At 34.1% G+C, this 18,770-nt stretch overlaps 1 protein-coding gene and 1 pseudogene across 1 annotated transcript; one reads left to right on the top strand and one right to left on the bottom strand.

Annotated features, from left to right (window-relative positions):
* Positions 1–10,663: 10,663 nt before the first annotated feature.
* On the bottom strand, positions 10,664–14,360 carry LOC133857530 (rust resistance kinase Lr10-like). Its single transcript, XM_062292798.1, has 6 exons — positions 13,545–14,360; positions 13,218–13,259; positions 13,058–13,099; positions 12,737–12,781; positions 12,402–12,446; positions 10,664–11,845 (listed from the first exon to the last, which is right to left on the bottom strand). Exons 1-6 carry the CDS (start codon positions 14,338–14,340, stop codon positions 10,719–10,721), a joined length of 2,097 nt encoding a protein of 698 aa, XP_062148782.1. The 5' UTR covers positions 14,341–14,360; the 3' UTR covers positions 10,664–10,718.
* A 124-nt stretch (positions 14,361–14,484) lies between these two features.
* On the top strand, positions 14,485–16,661 carry LOC133861471 (rust resistance kinase Lr10-like; annotated as a pseudogene).
* Positions 16,662–18,770: the final 2,109 nt, after the last annotated feature.

The raw sequence follows: 18,770 nt of genomic DNA, 5'->3' as shown, positions 1-18,770 counted from the left end.
TAATGATAAGTTTCATGTTTATTACCAATTTTTTTTTTTTTTTTTTATCAAATATTTTCGCTACTAATATGTGTGTGATTGACTGGTTGGATGAGCGCCTTTCTACTGTGATCGATTGTCCTTCGCTGCAATGACGACATAGAGGAATGCTGGGAACATGCAGTGGTTTAACAAAATCAGGATCACGCACTACGAGGCGAATGTCTACGCTCAAATCAAGTATTAATGCCGGGTAAGGTTACTATCATGCGAGATTTGAGGAGGAGATATCGTTTGCTTGGATGGTTAGTGGATTAAACTGATGCTAAGCCTTAGGAATGGATTTAAGTTGCTCGGATTGTTAGGTAAGATTGTGGTGATTATCAATCTTAGCCATGAATTGAGAGTTTTGATATTCTATTATATGAGAATTTCTTTAATGATATCTAGATAATCAATTATGATGAACTGTCGAGACTCTAAGGAAAGATTTTCAACTTGATTTATATTGGCTGAGTTTGAGGTATAAAAGTTTAATATCAATTTTATGATAGTAGCCAATGATTACGAATTTTGATGATAGGTTTATATTTTAAGGCGATTCTGAATCACGGAGCTGGAAATATATGATTTTGTTATTGGAAGAATTTTTGGTGTTATAGAAATATGATTTGCATAATTACTGTTGGAAAACAATCTGTTATGATTAAATCCCATTATGTGATTCATTTGGATTAGAATAATTTTTATGGAATAATACTAGTAATATTCTTTTTTACTAGAATCATGATGAATGGTAATGACAAATGTGGAGACTAGGTTTCGAGGCATTACTGATTTTGTTATTTGAGGTTTAAGTCTTGGATTTTGAAATTTGCTGATTTACAGACTTGATGTTCATACTTGATGATCTTAGAATTTCTGCATCTTTATTAGATATTAAGTATACCTTTGATAATTAACCGATCTATACTTCGAGGTTAAAACTTGCAATGGAATGCAAGGTTATTGCCTGATTTATAATTTGAGGTTTACTTATGATTTGGAGACAAGATTTGAAAACATTATTATCTTACACTCTTGGTGATGATAGGGGAGATAATGATTATATGGCATGAATATAAGCCTTTATACTAAGTCATGATCTTAAGCTCTTATACCTTTGTCATGATATTAAGGATAGTTATGATTGATTTGATCTACGTGTTTATGATATATTACTAGTTTATGGTCGAGGTAAAGTTTTGGGATTCTTGCTAATTTGAGTAAACAAAACTATTTGGTGCCATCGTTGGAAGATCCTAAGGTCAATATCTTAGTCTTTCGCTAAGCCAATTAAGATTGATTGAGGTACTATTTTGATTTTAAATTCTTACTTGATGGAATTACTATGAGTGATATGATTTATGTTATGAAGTCTGAAGATCTATAGACTGTCTTATTTGAGGATAGAAATGGTTGGACTCGGAATTAATGTTTAAGGATTTATTTAAGCATGGTCGTTTTATCAAGACGTTGGACTTTGAATAAGTTTCTTCCCTAGTTATGGGCGTTGGAATTTCAATAACATGAGATGAAAGATTCTTTCTTGGGAAGCATCGAATAACAAAGTCAGAGCTATGTTTTTTTTTTCTAATGTAGAAGACCTAGTCTAAATTAGGTGAGACTTTATCGGTTGAGTGTACCTAACAAGTATGTGACACCGTTCGAGCACGGGTATACTTTCTGGGGTTATGAAGAAGTATACGAAAATTTGCCAGTCCATATTGGATGAAGGTTGGTACCCTCGCCTTAGTCAGTAGATCGACTCATAGAATAGATCATGGTACTATATAAGATATTATTTTCTTACACCCTTTTCGAAGGGATAAGGACAGCCGCTTATCATGGTCGAGGTTTTCGTCTATGATAAGTTTATTTCTGAAAAGAAGTAGATGGAACTTTAACAATAGAAGTTAAGGTGGAATTTCAAGATATTGCTTAAGGTATTTTGAATACAATGATCTGATCAGGTACTACGGACACAGACGAACGAAATATACGAGCTTTACAACAAGAGCAGACCTTTACATTGAAGCAGAGAAATGGAAACGATGTGGATGGTGATGGTTACATTGAAAGTCATAGTTATGGCAATATGATATAAGTATGCTTTATTTTCTTCGTTAAGGGAAACTTTATAGTTTTAAATTTCGAGGACGAAATTCTATTAAGGGGGGAAGAATTGTAATATCCCAAATTTTTTTTATAATAATAATTATATATATATATATATAACTTATTAAGTAAGTTGTAAAAAAAAAAAAAAAAAAAAAAAGAAAAAAAGAAAAGAGGAAGCAACTTGCACGGCAAGTTGATTTATTTTCTTTTTAAAATTTTCTTCTTTCTTCTTCTTTCTTCTTCCTTCTTCGCTACTTTTTCTTTCTTCTTCTATTATTTCTCCTCTCTTCTTCTTTCTTCCTGAGCACGCAGACACACACAGGGAGAGACAGAGAGATGAGAAGAGAGAGAGAGATTCGAGGGATAGAGAGAGAGAGTGAAACAGGGAGAGAGATGCCGAGAAAGGGGGAGTAAGAGATTGACGGGAGAGGAGAGAACCGGCGAACCGTCGACCCAGGTGGCACGATTCTCCGGTGGGTCGACGCCGGAGGGATCAGAACCCGATTTCCGGTGGGTCTGACAGAGGCGAAGCAGAGAGGGAGAGCTGGAGGAGATCCGACCGTTGAAGGATCCTCTGGTGAAGCTACGGTGGCCGACCCTTCAGGAACGATTTTCCGGCGAGACAAGCCGATTTCCGGCGGGCTCAGGTGTTTTCCGGCCTAACCCATAACCCCGAACCCATCAAGGCCGTGACCCATAACCCAGAATCCGTGACCCGTGTGTGTGTGTGCGCGACCCATATCGAACCCGAGAGAGAGATCCGGTGGGTTCCAGTGGCGATTTCTGGCGGTTCCGGTGGCGATTCCGGTGAACCCGTGACTCGGTGACTCGTTGATCTGAGACCCGGTGACTTGAAGGCTGGTTTCCGGTGAGGCAAAGGGGATCCAGCAGTTTTTGGAGGCGCGCTTTTCGATTGTTTTCTGTGGTTTTCCGGTGGGTCGACCGTGGGTTGATTTTTTCGGCAGTTGTGTAGCAATTTTCGGTAAGATTTCCAGTAACCTTGAGATTTTAGGAAGAAATTTATATATATGTTCATTGTGATTAATACTAATTTTAGTCCTAAGATACTTTGAATTAGATTTAGATTTCTACTGATTTGGTGTGCTTTGGCTAATTGGGTATTTTGGAATTTTTGGCTGATTGGTTCTTGTTTTATTAATTTGGGTAGTTGACAGTGGTTGTAATGATTATGGTTGGGTTGTTGATGAATTTTAGCTGATTTGGGTGAAGTTTTGGTGATGGGTATTCTTGTTTTTGGTTAAAAATTTTGGAAGATTTTGGGTATTAATTTATGTTTGAATATTAGTACTGGAGATTATCAAGGTAAATAATTTTTATGATTTGATTCATAGTTGTTGATTTACTGAGAGTTTGATGATTTTTTGGATTATGATTATTGTTAAGATTGAGGGTTGATCGTTGGAAAGATTGTATTTGTTAGTTAGAATTTTTGAATGGTCTGTTAGGGTGCTCTAGAAGTAAGATAAGTCGTGAGTGTTATGTTTGGTGATTTCTGGATTCTATTTATAAACTGATTGTATGGGTATTGTGGTTCCTGTTTGTTGATCTTGGCTGAAATACTATTCTTTGTTGATGGGCGTTTTGGAGATTTGTTATTAATTATTGTAGTTAAGGATTATTATGTTTTTAGTGTTTAAAAGGATTCTGGAATAATTTAGGAGTGAGGGTTTTGGATTGGGTATATTATGGATTTGATGTTTGATTGAGAGTGTAGGGAGTAGATGGTTATGAATTTTCTAGATGGTAGTGTTGGAATTTTTGATACCTGGCTTTGAGGATGGCCGAATGGGTGTATGTGGGTAATTTAGTAATTGTTTGATAATAATCATTTGAGTATGGGTTTTCAGTGAGTATTGGAATTTTGAAGATATGTAGAGTACTTTTTATAAAAAGTTGTAGGATATATTGGTTAAATGTTTTAATCCTTGGATAGAGATTTTGTATATAGAATATACATATGAGATAATTTAGTTTAAGTCTTAGAATTGAAATTTCGGAACGATCAGCTAAATTTATTCTCGTGTTTTATTTAGGTAGAAGCTCGACTCCGAGGCTAACGGCTAGTCCAGGTAAAGGGATACAACACCGAAAAAAAAAACCCAACAAGATTTTATTATAAATCTTTTGAAAAAGTGTTGGGGAATTTTTACAAAGCGTTGCTCATGCGATTTTTAATGCCAAGCTTTATTACTCATATGATATTGTTTAAGAATTTTGAGCATAAATCACAGTTTTGGTTAAGAGCATTTTTAAGAATTATGATTTATGCATAATTATAGTTAAGACTAAGAGCATTTTAAAATTATGAATTATGCATACTCACATATATGATTAAGAGCATATTTTAAAGTTATGATTTATGCATAATTACAGTCATAATTAAGAGCATTTCAAAGCTGTGAAATATGCAATGATGAAAAAGAGAGCATTTGAAAGTTATGACTATAGAGCATTCCAAAATAAATGACTCTATTTATGAATACAGTTTTGAAAGAAAAGAGAATCTAAAGTTAAATTCTGCACATGACTACAGTTATAAAAGCGGCTCTTACAGTTTTGAAATAAAGTTTACAGATAAAGCAGAGCCTACAGTATTACAGAAAACGTTCATGTGCAATAATTGTTTAACCTTGAGGCACTACTACAGTTAGAATTGGTACCCATAGGGTAGCATGGCAAGCATACCGTAAGTCGGTGTGTGCTACCATCCGAGGTTGGCCTTCACCTAGGGAAGACCCCCAACCCGGCGACTCTTCTCTGTGACGACAGGCTGAGTCTATAGGTCCTTTGGACAAAGCCAACGTGCGCCGCTCACAGGAATTGGCGGTGTAGAGTCTATAAGAGGTTAAACCACAGAGAAAGGATTAAAGAGAAAACTGATAAAAAGAATATACTGGATCATAATAAACTGTCATTCTCATTTATAAACTGTCATTCTTATATCATTATTCATATTCTACAAATTCTTTTTAATTGTTCAAATGCTATGCCACCTGTCCTAAAACAATACATTTCATATATGAATCATGCTTTAATATGTGTTTTCTTATAAAACATAGACAGCCTAGCATATCACTTCTCAGACAATTTTTCATAACTTGAATCTCTAACTTATACTCAATCTAAAATCACATATTCATACTTCTAAACATCATTGTAATCTTAATATATTCAAATACACTTAAATCATCTAAAATAAATTAAAATCAATATACTATTGGTTTAGGTTCTAATTCAATTTACTTTATGCAATTCATCATATGTGAAATTAATTCTTAACAGTGAGTAGAATAAATCTGTCATTATGAAAATGAGTAAAGATTTTGGCATAAAGATTTATAGCATGTTTTTATTTCCCCTGGTGTTGTATTTTCCTTACTGAGTTGTCGAACTCACCCCTTCTTCCTCCACCCCTCTCCAGATGACAACCGTAAGACGAAGTCTTTTTCTTGTAAGGGCGTAGACCTCGCTGAAAGCGATAGTTCGTGATGAGCCAGCCAAACCCTAATATTGTATAGTATGATTTGTTCCTTTTGGAGTTCATGATTTTGTATAGATTATTAATAGAAAGGTTTAATATGAGTTTTAAACTTATTTGTTGTAATTGCACGCTTCCATTTTATGATTTTAGTACTCAAACTCACGTTTCCCTTTTTTCCCAAAACGGGGGCGTGACACATATGATATAATGACAATTCATATACTTAATCATATTATTCATGTAATAATAGGATTATACGACTATATGATTATATAATAATATAATATTGTGTCATATGACATGTAAATATAAAATATACAATCACTTTATTATATGTTATGAGTATTATCATTAAATATTTAATAATCATTATATCACATGATCTAAGATCTAAGATCATACGGATTGTTAAATCATGTTAATATGTTAAATATGCTATCATATGATAATATTAGATCATATGATCATATAATATTAGTATTATTGGTAGGTAGTTATGAATTATGATAATTATGATTTATGACTCATAAATTCATAATGATCAATTTGATCATACTTAATTACTTATTATAGATTCATAGATAATTGTACTTCAGATTCTAGACTCATTCGGCAATTGCCTTATTGCAAAATCCTAATACGTGCAGGTGCACATTATTTGAAATTTTGTGGTTTATTTTTATTTTTTGGTAAAGTCAATAATTTAAATTATGAAACGGGCCGAGCTCGAGCCGAGTACTCGAGCTCGGGATTGACCAAAATGGCCGAGTTCGAGCTCGAACTCGGACAGTAGTTTTTCCTACGCGAGCCGAGCTCACACAAGATTTTTCAGCTCGTGTCGAGCTCGAGCTTTACTGTTTGTTAAACGAGCCGAGCCTGAACATGCAATACCCGCTCAGGATCGGCTCGTTTACACCCCTACAGCTAGGTAAAGTTCTATGCGAGAACATCATCAAACTTGATTGTCAGTAAACACGTGTTGTTGCATTGATGTGTATATATATATATATTTCTCAGTATAGTTACATTTCAACTAAATGCCTTTGATCTTGATCCTGCTATTAATTAAGTACAGTACTTATTATCTTTTCCGAGTATTAATTAATATTAACATTTTGGCCGCATGTTTAATTATTGCTTAGTTTACAGTGTAAAGAATGATATGCTAAAAAGAAAAAAGAAAAAAAAAATTAAAGAGGATGAAAGGAGATCGAGAAGGTGCTTAATTACTGTAGTACTCCAGTGTCATGAATGTTAGGAATTGAATCGGAGGAGCTGCAACAAACACGAAAATTAATTAATTAAATTGCATAAACAACTCTCACCAGGGGCCATGCATAAGATTCGAAGAAATAAAAGCAACAGTACTATAAACATCTTGACTTATATGTTTTGGCTTTTAATTATTACGTTTGAGCTTGATTCTATGCCGTCTCAATCAAAGCCTAAAAGTTAGAGATCAACCAATATATACCCAAGCACGCCGTTATTTCACTAGCTAATTGTGTAATCATCAGGCAAAACGCATCCAATTCTATTTCATTGTGTTATATATTCTATCATATATCCTTCAAACAACTTTTTGAGATATATAGATAGAAACCTTACTTGTGTATTTCTCCACTAGCATGACCAGGATTTCTGCTTTGACAAAGAAAGCAGGAGTAACATCAGAGTTGGAAACTTAGAATTAAAAATCAAGTCATTATTAATCATGCACATTAATGCTAAACTAGCTACAACGACTTAAAAGGAAAGGCTATGCATGAATGACTAGTTCTCAGAGTGAGAAACCCAAGAATTAAGAAAAGATAGAAATAGGCAAAATAATGGTGAACATGTGCGTAAGATATTTTACGAACCTTTTCGATAGCAAATTGTTAACTGTGTTCGCGTCATCGAGGTAGCACTCGTGATATCTGCAGCTAGCCTTTTCCACAATAAACTCGGTACCAAATTAAAAAGCTCAAAACGACTCCGTAGCAATTCATTGTGGATGTCTGTACAGAAAATGTTTCTCGAGTCATCATGCATGAGATGACCGCGATGTGAGAGATACTTGATCTACTTGGCACAAGTCGATCCCCCAAATCATCGATCTGCACTGTACGAGAATAGAACATGCATATCATCTATACGTCTTGGAATTATATATGCATGGGATAAAGAAGAGTTGGAAGAATACAGTCCTGGCCTCCATTCTTAAAGTTTTGAGAATTTAGTGGCTTTTCACAATCCACGAAAATCATAAGGTTTGTGAATATGTCACCATATTTGCCACTTTATTTGATCATGTGCTCACCAAGTTTGTGATATGGATTCCTTGAACAGAAATTATTGTAGTCTAGAGTGTAACGACTTATTCTCAACGACATAATATTTTTTGCTTTTAGCTCTCTCAAATCAGACCTTTCAGAAGGTCGCCCATTTTGGTATTACTCTAGCAGAAACACGTTTTAATTAATTGCGGAGTTTTAATAGGTTTATGCCTATCATGACTTTAAAACGCGTTGGGTCGAGAAGGATGTGAATATACATATAAGCACATCCTCATTCTCATACTTAAGCGATGTAGGACGCCACAATCACTCATTCTTGAAATCCAACGTCCCCACTAATTAGCGACTCTCATGGGATCAACCCATTCTTGGTGTCCCAATGAACTCGCATAATTCATGCCATAGACCAGTCTTAAATTGGGCTTCAGTAGAGACCAGTTCTCGCCGATGACTATTTTTTCGGTAAGACTCAATTGTGGGTCCATGATTGTGGGCTTTGGAGCAACTGGGGGGTTGATTCTTTTTAATCAAACTATATTAAGTTTAGCTGTTTTGTAACTTATTCATTTTATTGGGGAAAAAGAAATGTCAGTTTATTGGTTTTTCATATGCAACGAGTTTGATTCCCTAGTTTAGAATTAATTTGTTTGAAGCTATTGATTCGTAATGATACACAATTAATTTTTTAGGTCAGTATTATTTTATAGTTATCGTAGTTCCTTGATTAATAGTTATGTTCAGGTCATTATTATTTTTTATTTAAGGGTAAATTTATAATTTCAAAGGACTCTACCGAAAAAATGGTCTGAATTTTTATGGAAGGATCATTTAGTTTGTTAAAGAGACATAAGGCATCGATTTATAAATTAATTTTGAAACTACAAGGATTTATTTTAAGGACCAATTTAACAATTCTCCCCCATCCAATTTGACATCTTTTCTTTACAGGCTTTTCAGAGAAGTTATGCGTATAGTATGAGAGGTAATGGCAAATCAGCTAAAAAAAAAAGAAAAGAGTTGCCTATAGTTCACAACCGTCACGCTTGGTGCAGTTCCATAAAATTACAAATCACAAGCTATATATGCAGATATACAGATTACACAAATTAAGTAGGTACAAGTATGATTTACAGATATGTAGATCACACAAAGCAGCTCTTGAAAAGTATGATTTACATGCCAACTTAAGATTAATTATACCAGGCACTCATGCGTCCGGAATCTTTTCCATTTGTAGGCTCTATAGGCCACTGTTCATCGACCCTAAGAAGCAGCTTTTGAAGAGTTTTGATGGGAAGTAACCAGAATATCAATAATCAATCAACCAACAAATTAGGAAGATAAGAGCCTAGAAAAGAAGCTCATATAAGCTGTCCGATTAGTGCAGAACTCTCGTAGAAAAAATTTCACTATTCTTACTCCAACTTAGCAGAATCACCAGTAATCATTGCATGAATCCACATCATCACTACCCTTTAAAAGCATCAATCAATGCACACCCCACACACAAGTGGGACTCAAAATATATATCCACTCTTTATGACAAACCCAAAAATTAACTTCCCTATCGAGATATTGTCCGCATTCGAACATGCCCGAATCACAGCCTTGAAGCAATACTCATTTGGGAAAAAACCATTCTCAAGGGAATGTCGCAATGGCTTCAAATTCTGAATCATTATTTGCAAAACACGAAACATTGCACTCCATGCTATGAAATATGGCTTTTGTTTTAGCCCAATTCCCACACTTTGTGTACAAGCTGATGAGAGAATTGAGAATGACCGACTTGGGCTCATGACTTTTAGGGAGCTCTCACAAAGAATTTGGGCTTTGAAGTTGTTGTCAAGCCCATCTCAATAACAAAGATTTTTGCTTGAATTTGTGCACAATGATTGGAAGCCCATCTCATAAAGGCTTTGGGCTTTGAAGAATTTAACTTTATAGTTGGTGCTTCAATCTGTAGACTAATTTTTTAATAAAAAATAGGGTGAAAGACCAAAACAAAGTTGTGGAAATTGTTGGTTAGATGAAGAATCGATAGTCATTCTGACTTGGTTTGATGCGCAAATCAGTTTTAATCTCTCAATAAAATTAGTTGTTATCAAAGTTTGAGTCTGATTATCAATAGCCTTTTGAGCCCAATTAAATTTCAATGACATAACAATAAAATCACATAATTATTTCGAGAATTACATGTTACTTTCTGCATTTTTTATTCTTATACCATGTATAAAATTCTAGGCTGCATGTAAATCTTCTTTTGGTATAATTTATATCCTCAAATTTATATCCCGTCGTAAGTAGATCAGTCAATGCATACTTGACACATATCAATCTCCAAGTTTTCAAGGGTAAATTTAAATATTTAACCATTGTTTTAACATTTCATTTGCTTTTATAAAAATAAATAAATTAAAAAAAAAAAAAAAAAAAAAAAAACACACACACAGCTGCTTAAATTGTTTATTGACTTCCTACATTCAAAAATAAAAGTTTGTCAATGGCAACAATATTATCTTCAAATGACAAGGATTGGTCCAACCAATATGCAAAATGTACAAAGCAGATGATTACTAATAGAGAATGAAGAATATAGCAACATATCTTCTCAAACTTAAAACTCAATTCATTGGTCAAGTACGAGAAAATAGAATTGACCATGGAAAAGTTATGCAATAAGTAGAGTTATATTAAAAAAACAAACTTTCATTTATTACGCACAAATATTAAGTATCTTTGTGCTATCAAATATATATTAGAAAACTAAATGTTTCCTTTTTATGGTATATAATAAATCAAAAGACTCGCATATAAATTTGAGAGGATTGACTTGATTCATTTGATTGATTTGAATTCTCTCCACCACCTGTTGTAATGCTTTCTAGTGATGATAGGAAAGGCTTGGAAGGCATCTGTAAGTATTCAACTTCTCTTTCGAGCATTTTTACGACTTTGTTCATTGAAGGGCGAACACTAGGCTTCATTTGTATACACCATAACGCGACAATGATCATCTTCTTTCCTATTTTCTTTTCCTCATCTGTGGCTTCTTCCATTTCTATGTCGTTTCCGTCGTTCAATTGGTCATAGACCCAAGTAGGGAAGTATATTTTGCTCGAGTGTTCTGCAAATGCATTTATGTTTCTTCTTCTACCAGCCATTTCCATTAGTAACATTCCAAAACTATAAACATCAGCTTTGTATGAGACGCCTCCAATGTTTTTGTAGAACAACTCAGGAGCCATATATCCTAATGTCCCTCTTGCAGCAGTTAAAGAAACAATGCTATCATTTATTGGATACAATTTTGCTAGGCCAAAGTCAGAAACCTTTGGAGTAAAATTCTCATCAAGAAGAATGTTGTGAGGCTTGATATCAAAATGTAAGATCTGCATGTCACATCCTTGATGTAGATATTCAATGCCACGAGCTACTCCTAGAGCTATATCATACATTTTGTGATAGCTTAAGAGCGTACTTACTTCTGGCAAAAATATGTATTTATTCAGGGAACCATTAGGCATGAACTCATATACTAGAGCTCGTTTTGATCCTTCAACGCAAAAACCAATGAGTTGTACTACATTAACATGATGAATCCTTCCAATAGTTGCAACTTCATTGATAAAATCTTGTCCGTTACTTTTGGACTTACTTAACATCTTTATAGCCACAAGACAACCACTTCGAAGCTTTCCCTTAAATACAGTGCCATAGCCTCCTTCACCTAGTTTGTCCTTGAAACTTTTAGTCATTTTTCTAATTTCAGAATAAGAATACCTTATTGACATGAGATTATTGTGGCTTTGCAGAAATTCTTCAACTGCATCAAAGATTGATAAATGCCTCCTATGCCATTTATATATAAGAAACGCAATCACACCGAGAACCCCAAGTACAATCCTTAGTGCAAAGTATGGTACTGTACAGGAAAATCACCAAAGTACATGTAAGAAAACAACTATGTATCTACCTTGTAAACATTTGTTTTTAGGCAAAAGTACATTTACACTTTTTAATTACCAATAAATATGCAATTAATGTCATTTCTTTCTTTAATTTTTGTAATGTCCCCCCAATCTATAGTTAGGATTGCAATGTCTCATTTCGTGCACAAAATGACAAAAATAACCTTTGTAAAAATTTAGAAAAATAATGAAAAAAAAAAAAAAAATTCCCGAATTTTGTATTTTTCTTTTTCTGATATTTTGTCCTTTTTTTTTTCTTCTAAATTTTATATCGGGGGATATTTTTGTTATTTTGGATTACGAAATATGAACATTGTGACCTCAATGGTATATTGGGAGGACATTGCAAAATTTAAAACATTAGGATTATCAAATTCATAGTAATTAATCGGGGTTATCATTTTTATGTACGGTTCATTAACATTTTCTTCTTAGCTTCACAATATCGAATTATCTCTTGAAGAGGAAAAAATGAGAGAGAGAGAGAGAGAGAGAGAGAGAAGTTCTTACCGACGAAGTACAACATAGACCCCAATAGTTTTCTGAAAACCTGATCTGCATGCAAGAAATATAAAAATATGTAAATTAATTAATTAACCAGGAAAGTGACTTAAATTATTAATAAAATTGGGTAAACAACTGTATAAGCCTCTAGACTTTATATATATAGCTGGCCTTGAAACTGGGTTGAGCTCAACTTATAACTAAGGCCCCTAATGAAATGACCACCCTATTCTACGGTTTCACATTGGTTTCTCAATGTGAAACCATTGCCATAAAACTCGTCCAATTCTAGTGCTATGCTATATTATCCTTCAAACAACTTTTTGAGACAGAAACCTTACCAGTTAGTCCTTCATATTCATATGAAGCAACCCCATATTTGTCTCCTGCTTTGACAAGGAAAAGAATGTCGACGTACATCAGCGTCTGTAAATTAACTTGGAATTAAAAACTCAGCATTTTTTTTTTTTAAAGTTGGAAATTAATAACGTTACAACTTATAACTAATGCCTTCCTAAGCCCTAGTAATTAAGGACGTAAATACAGTATTTGTTATCCTCTTCATGTAAATGTCATTGATATTTCATCTTAATTGTCTGCGCATTGAAATTATTTCATGCTTCATACTTCATAGTCTAAGAAAGAGATATATAGGTTCTTACTTATTTTCCTCGGCACTAGTTTGTTGATAACGGCTACAAGAACTACAAAAAAGATAAACTTATTAGTTAATACAGAATGTGACTTAAATCATTTTAAGTCACCTTCCATTTGCCTCATTATTTATGAGATCTGAACAACTTTTTGAGATTGAAACCTCACCTTTGGTACATATCACAAGTGGTTTAAGAAATAATCCCGCCTCTACAAAGAAAAGAATTAAATCAGAGTTTGGAAAATGAAAAATCAGGTCATTATAAGGCTAAAATACAAAAGATATTCATCAGTACTATAGAAATTTTTTACAATCGATTTGAGCCGGAGAATTTCCAGCCGGCCTACAAAATGAATAACGTTAGCCTTTGTAATTTTAGAATTACAAATAAAGTTAGTGGTCCGAGTGAGAAATATTCCAAGAATTAAGAAAAGCAAAATAATGGTGAACATGTAAGTTATATTATTTTTTCTCCCATGCATTCTTTTACGAACCTTTTTGCCAGCAAGTAACATTGTTCGCCTCACGATCCAGGTAGCAATAGCCATTTTGGCATCTTTTTCCACAATAAACTTGGTACCATAAAAGCTCAAAACCAAATGAAAATTTATTGTGGGTGTCTGTACAGGAATCATTTCTTAAGTCATCAACATATCGCGGTGGTGAGAGAGATATTTGCTCTACTTGGCACAAGTCCTCCAAAAAATCCCATTCCGCGTCAAGTAAAACATATCTGTAACTCTTGGAATGGGATAAAGAAGAGTTGGAAGAATATACTCCATTCTTAAAGCAACTAGAAATGTCCACATTTCTCCCAGAATTCAATGGCTTTTCACAATTCACGAATACCACTCTCGAATATGAGTTCAATTGATATGGATCCCCGCCATAACTACTGAAATTAGCACTGTCTAGAGAATAACGAGGGATGAAGGAGTTTAGAAAACCTGGGTCTACAACTCGGATTGTGTAGTTGTTGTAATTGATTGCCCATACGTAGTATTTTCCAGCATATAAGTTTAACACTGTCTGGTCATTCTCGCATGACAGGGTATACCTTGGGTCGCTGCAGTGTTTTGGATCGCCTTCTAATCGAAACGGATAGCTTATGTTGCGGATAGTACCGCAGGAAGAAGGAGGACAACGGTGACTACCCTCAGCACTGCAAGTTTGATGGACCAGGACAAGAATAACAATTAGGGCCATGAGTCCAGCAGGGAGGAGCATTCCCCTTGCCATGGAGAGAGACAGAGAGGCCAGGGGATAGACAAAGTAAATAATAATGTACATGCATTTATAATAAGGCAAGGCGTAAGCACCTACGTCATATATATACATTGAAGAATAGGCCTTTTATAAGTTAAAAGAATAATTCCATATATAGATGGATATTTGCTATTTAAGAGACTCAGAACCATTCCTCAGAGCACAAAGATGGATATTAGCTTACAAATGATAATCCCATATTTGTTCTTGTTTGTGGCTTTCATCGTAGACCTTGGAGAAGGCCACAATGGGTGTGCTGATGAATCACGGTGTGGACACCATGGCCCAGCCATCCGATTTCCCTTTCGACTTAACAGCCAGCCAGACCACTGTGGGTATCCTGGGTTTAATCTCTACTGCACTGAAAAAAATCAAACCGTGCTCGAACTGCCGATTTCAGTAAAGCTCTTTGTCAAAATGATTGACTACAAATCTCAGGCAATTCAATTATATGATCCCCAGCATTGCTTTCCAAGGCAGCTGCGGGGGCTCAATTTGTCTTCCTCGCCTTTCAAATTCACACTTTTCCTGTTTCAAACTCTTTCCAATTTTCCCCTTATCAATTGTTCCCCAAGAGAAATAAAGTATCATGGTGATCAAAACAACCAATATCATTATAAATATATCTCGTCTTAGTAGCCCTACCTACCAAGTCTATGCCTTCAGTTCTGATAGTGATGATATCACGGTGCCCTTCGTATCTTGTACAAAGATATATACTCTCCAATCGATTCCATATGGTATAATATTCGATAATGATAAAGTTATTGAATTGGAGTGGTCCAGTCCAAATTGTAGTCACTGTGAAGTAATGAAAGGCATGAGATGCAGTATGAAGAACAAAAGCAGTGGATCAGAAACGACGGAGTGCATTTCTATTTCTAAACATTCTAAAGGTACGTATTCTATCTATCCAATTCATTTCCGGCATGTACGTGTTGCAAAAGCGCGCATTTTATATAAAACTTGCGAACAGAGAATATATCTATAGCATATGTACAATGAGAAGCTAATTATGTCAAATCTTTAACAGGTGCATCATCAAAATTAACGATAGCTGGTGAGTTGTCTTGCCATTTGAAATTCTTCTTATTGTGGAGATAGGCGTTATAAACTCATGCATGGATGTTTATCATGCAGGTGTCATCTTAGGTTCATTTTTGATACTGCTATCTATCTTTGCTCTCTATCGTTTCTATGCTTATGAAAAAAAGTAGAAAAAGAACATCAATCAAAGATCGAAAAGTTTTTGGAAGATTACAAAAAATTCAAACCCGCGAGATACTCATATGCTGATCTTAAAAGGATTACAAATCAATTTACTGAGAAGTTAGGTGAAGGTGCATATGGAACAGTATTCAAAGGAAAGATTTCCAATGAAATTCATGTTGCAGTGAAAATCCTCAACAATACTTTCAAGGATAATGGGGAAGAATTCATAAATGAAGTAGGAGCGATGGGTATGATCCATCATGTCAATGTAGTTCATTTGGTTGGCTTTTGCGCTGATGGATTTAGACGAGCTCTAGTTTGTGATTTCTTACCAAATGATTCATTAGAGAAGCTCATATCTTCAACTGCCGGCAAGAACTGTTCCCTTAATTGGGATAAGCTGCAAGATATTGCTCTTGGTGTAGCAAAAGGAATTGAATATCTTCACCAAGGATGCGACCAAAAAATCCTTCATTTCGATATCAAACCCCACAATGTTTTGCTAGACCAAAATTTCAATCCAAAAATTTCTGATTTTGGTCTTGCCAAGTTGTGTTCAAAGGATCAAAGTGCAGTGTCCATGACAACAGCTAGGGGGACTATGGGTTACATTGCACCCGAAGTGTTTTCTAGAAATTTTGGGAATGTGTCTTCTAAAGTAGATGTTTATAGCTTTGGAATATTGTTACTTGAAATAGTTGGAGGGAGGAAAAATGTTGACGTTACAGTTGATAACACTGGGCAAGTTTACTTTCCAGAATGGATCTACAATCTCTTAGAACAAAAAGAAGACATACGAATCTTTGTTGAGGATGATGGAGATGCTAAAATTGCAAAGAAACTTGCAATTGTTGGACTATGGTGTATCCAATGGCACCCAGCAGATCGCCCTTCTATGAAAGATGTGGTTCAAATGTTAGAAGAAGAAGGAGATAAATTAACTATACCTCCTAATCCATTTGCCTCTGCAGGCCTAGTAAAAACTAATGCAAATAAACCTATGAAGCATCTAAATCATGAGTTGGAGGTCATCCCAGAATCAGATTAATTTATTGTATGTGATAAATATAGGTTGCAATGATATTGTACTCTTAGAACTTATTATCTTATCAACACATGAGCAAGTTTTTTCTTGTATCTTAGCTTCCTTTTTTCCTCTTCAATTGTCGGTTCCTTGGACTTTCATATAATATTCGAAAAGTGAATTTTTTTTGTAGTCGCACTGTAGGCATGTTCGATTGCCACCAACTCAATTAAAATGAGCATGCATGTTATGAGTAAATCTAAAAGTCACTTTTGTGTCTTTTTAGTGTCCCACCAAGAATGATGTACCATTTAAAATAATCACTTGATCAAAATTTAATAGTGCACATTATTTTTGGAGGGACACAAAAGTGATAAAAGAGCGATTTCTAGCGTTACTCTGCATGTTATATAAACAATGAGTAATGTTAGAAGTCCCTTCTATGTCATTTTTGTGTCCCTCCAAAAATGATGTGACTTTTAAAATTACCGTTTGTGATTGATCACTACTGATTTTTGATCAAATAACGATTTTAAAAGTCACATCACTTTTTAATGGACACTAGAGTGACACAAGAGAGACTTTTATAATTACTCATAAAAGCTAAATGTTTGGTTTACAAAAGAGACGGGTGAAAGATGGACACAAGATGGATGTGTACCATCTTTCATATTTATATATACATTCAAATCCATAATGTATATATAAATATGATAGATGTACACATCCATCTCTTGTCCATCTTTCACCCATCTCTTTTGTAAATCTATCATTGAATTTGTGTGACAACATGTTGGTTCCATGTGATTCTATATATTCAATGGTAGATTTGCTCATATTTTATATGGAGATGGGCAAAAGATGAAAACCAAACATTTCTCTATTTATATTACACATCGTGAACTCAACGATCATTTTGTCTCTTATTTTTAACTTACGGGTATATTGAGGCTTATCATTGGCTAATTTGACTTCGAAATATACAGTTTGATCTAGAGATCAGATATTTTACATTGATATATATATATATATGAGTAATGCTAGCTAGAGAGTAGAGACCATCTTTTTATCCTTCCAAAGTTTATATGCCTTTTAAAATTGTTAGAGACAGAAATATAATATATGACCAACTAAATGACTCACCTGATTATTCACGTTTAACTTCTATTAAGTGATAACACTTATTTTGTAAAACATTTATCTTTTATTCTTATCTCACGTTGATTATGCACATTGTTGTAAAGAATAGATATAGATACATTCAAACTGTAAAACTACTCTATATAAAAGGAGATATGATACGTTTATAATTTCTATACAATTCTTGCAAAATGTAAGATAATCTAATCTTCATTAAAGACAATACAATTCTAATTAAATTCATAACTTCAAGGTAATCTAAATATACTCTAACAATGTCAGCTCTTAATTTTCCTTGAAATTAAAATGTCATCCACTTGAATACTTTAAGTTATACATATTGATTAAACCTTCTTTAGCTTCTTAAAACGTCTCTGAGAATTATTTATTTCGAATCAAATATTATGGTTATGAGTTCATTGATTTTTTTTTTTTTTGAAAAAGCCATAGTCAATTATAAATTTCAAAGAAAATTCATGTTGATTTATTATACACCACTTGAAGCTTATACTGCTCCTGCCACCAGAAACAGTAATCAAATATGCCTAAGTCTTGTTTCTGTGTTTTTTTTCTACCCCACTATCTAATCCGAAGTGTGATCAATAATGCATGCATCTGGTCAACAGTCGTAAGTCGTATAATGAATTATCAGTTGTACTTAATTGGTCTCACAGATTGACACCAATTCAATGGCATAATGATGGAAATTAAGGGATACTTCCTACTTGTCAATTCCTAACAATTTTTCCAACTCCTGCTTTTCCTTGAAATACCGACCCCACTTTCCATGTGAGCACTCAAATACATTAAGTTCTGCCTATCATCATTTATTCATTCAACCTTCGTTATATAACTTGTTCGAAACTTCCGCATTTATTTCGAATCAAATATTATGAACACCAGAAGTGTTCTCTAAAAATTTTAAAAATGTGTCTTCTAAAGTATATATTTACAGTTTTAGAATATTGTTACTTGAACTAGTCGGAGGGAAGAAAAACGTTGACATTACAGTTAGGATCACCAGCCAATTCTACTTTCTAGAATGGATCTACAATTTTTTAGAAAAAAAAAAAAAGAA

The sequence above is a fragment of the Alnus glutinosa genome, chromosome 1 (genome assembly GCF_958979055.1).
Source record: "Alnus glutinosa chromosome 1, dhAlnGlut1.1, whole genome shotgun sequence".
Taxonomy (NCBI): domain Eukaryota; kingdom Viridiplantae; phylum Streptophyta; class Magnoliopsida; order Fagales; family Betulaceae; genus Alnus; species Alnus glutinosa.
Note: the sequence above shows the minus strand (reverse complement) of the source record. Positions and strands in the feature narration are given on the sequence as shown.

What these genes read in the sequence shown, in the direction of transcription:
- LOC133857530 (XM_062292798.1), bottom strand. Translation starts at nt 14,340, where the DNA reads ATGTACATTATTATTTACTTTGTCTATCCCCTGGCCTCTCTGTCTCTC. An exon ending in ACTAGTGCCGAGGAAAATAA is followed by an intron (nt 12,782 to 13,057) that starts GTAAGAACCTAT and finishes TTGTCAAAGCAG; the next exon opens with GAGACAAATATGGGGTTGCT. An exon ending in TGAATATGAAGGACTAACTG is followed by an intron (nt 12,447 to 12,736) that starts GTAAGGTTTCTG and finishes TCTTGCATGCAG; the next exon opens with ATCAGGTTTTCAGAAAACTA.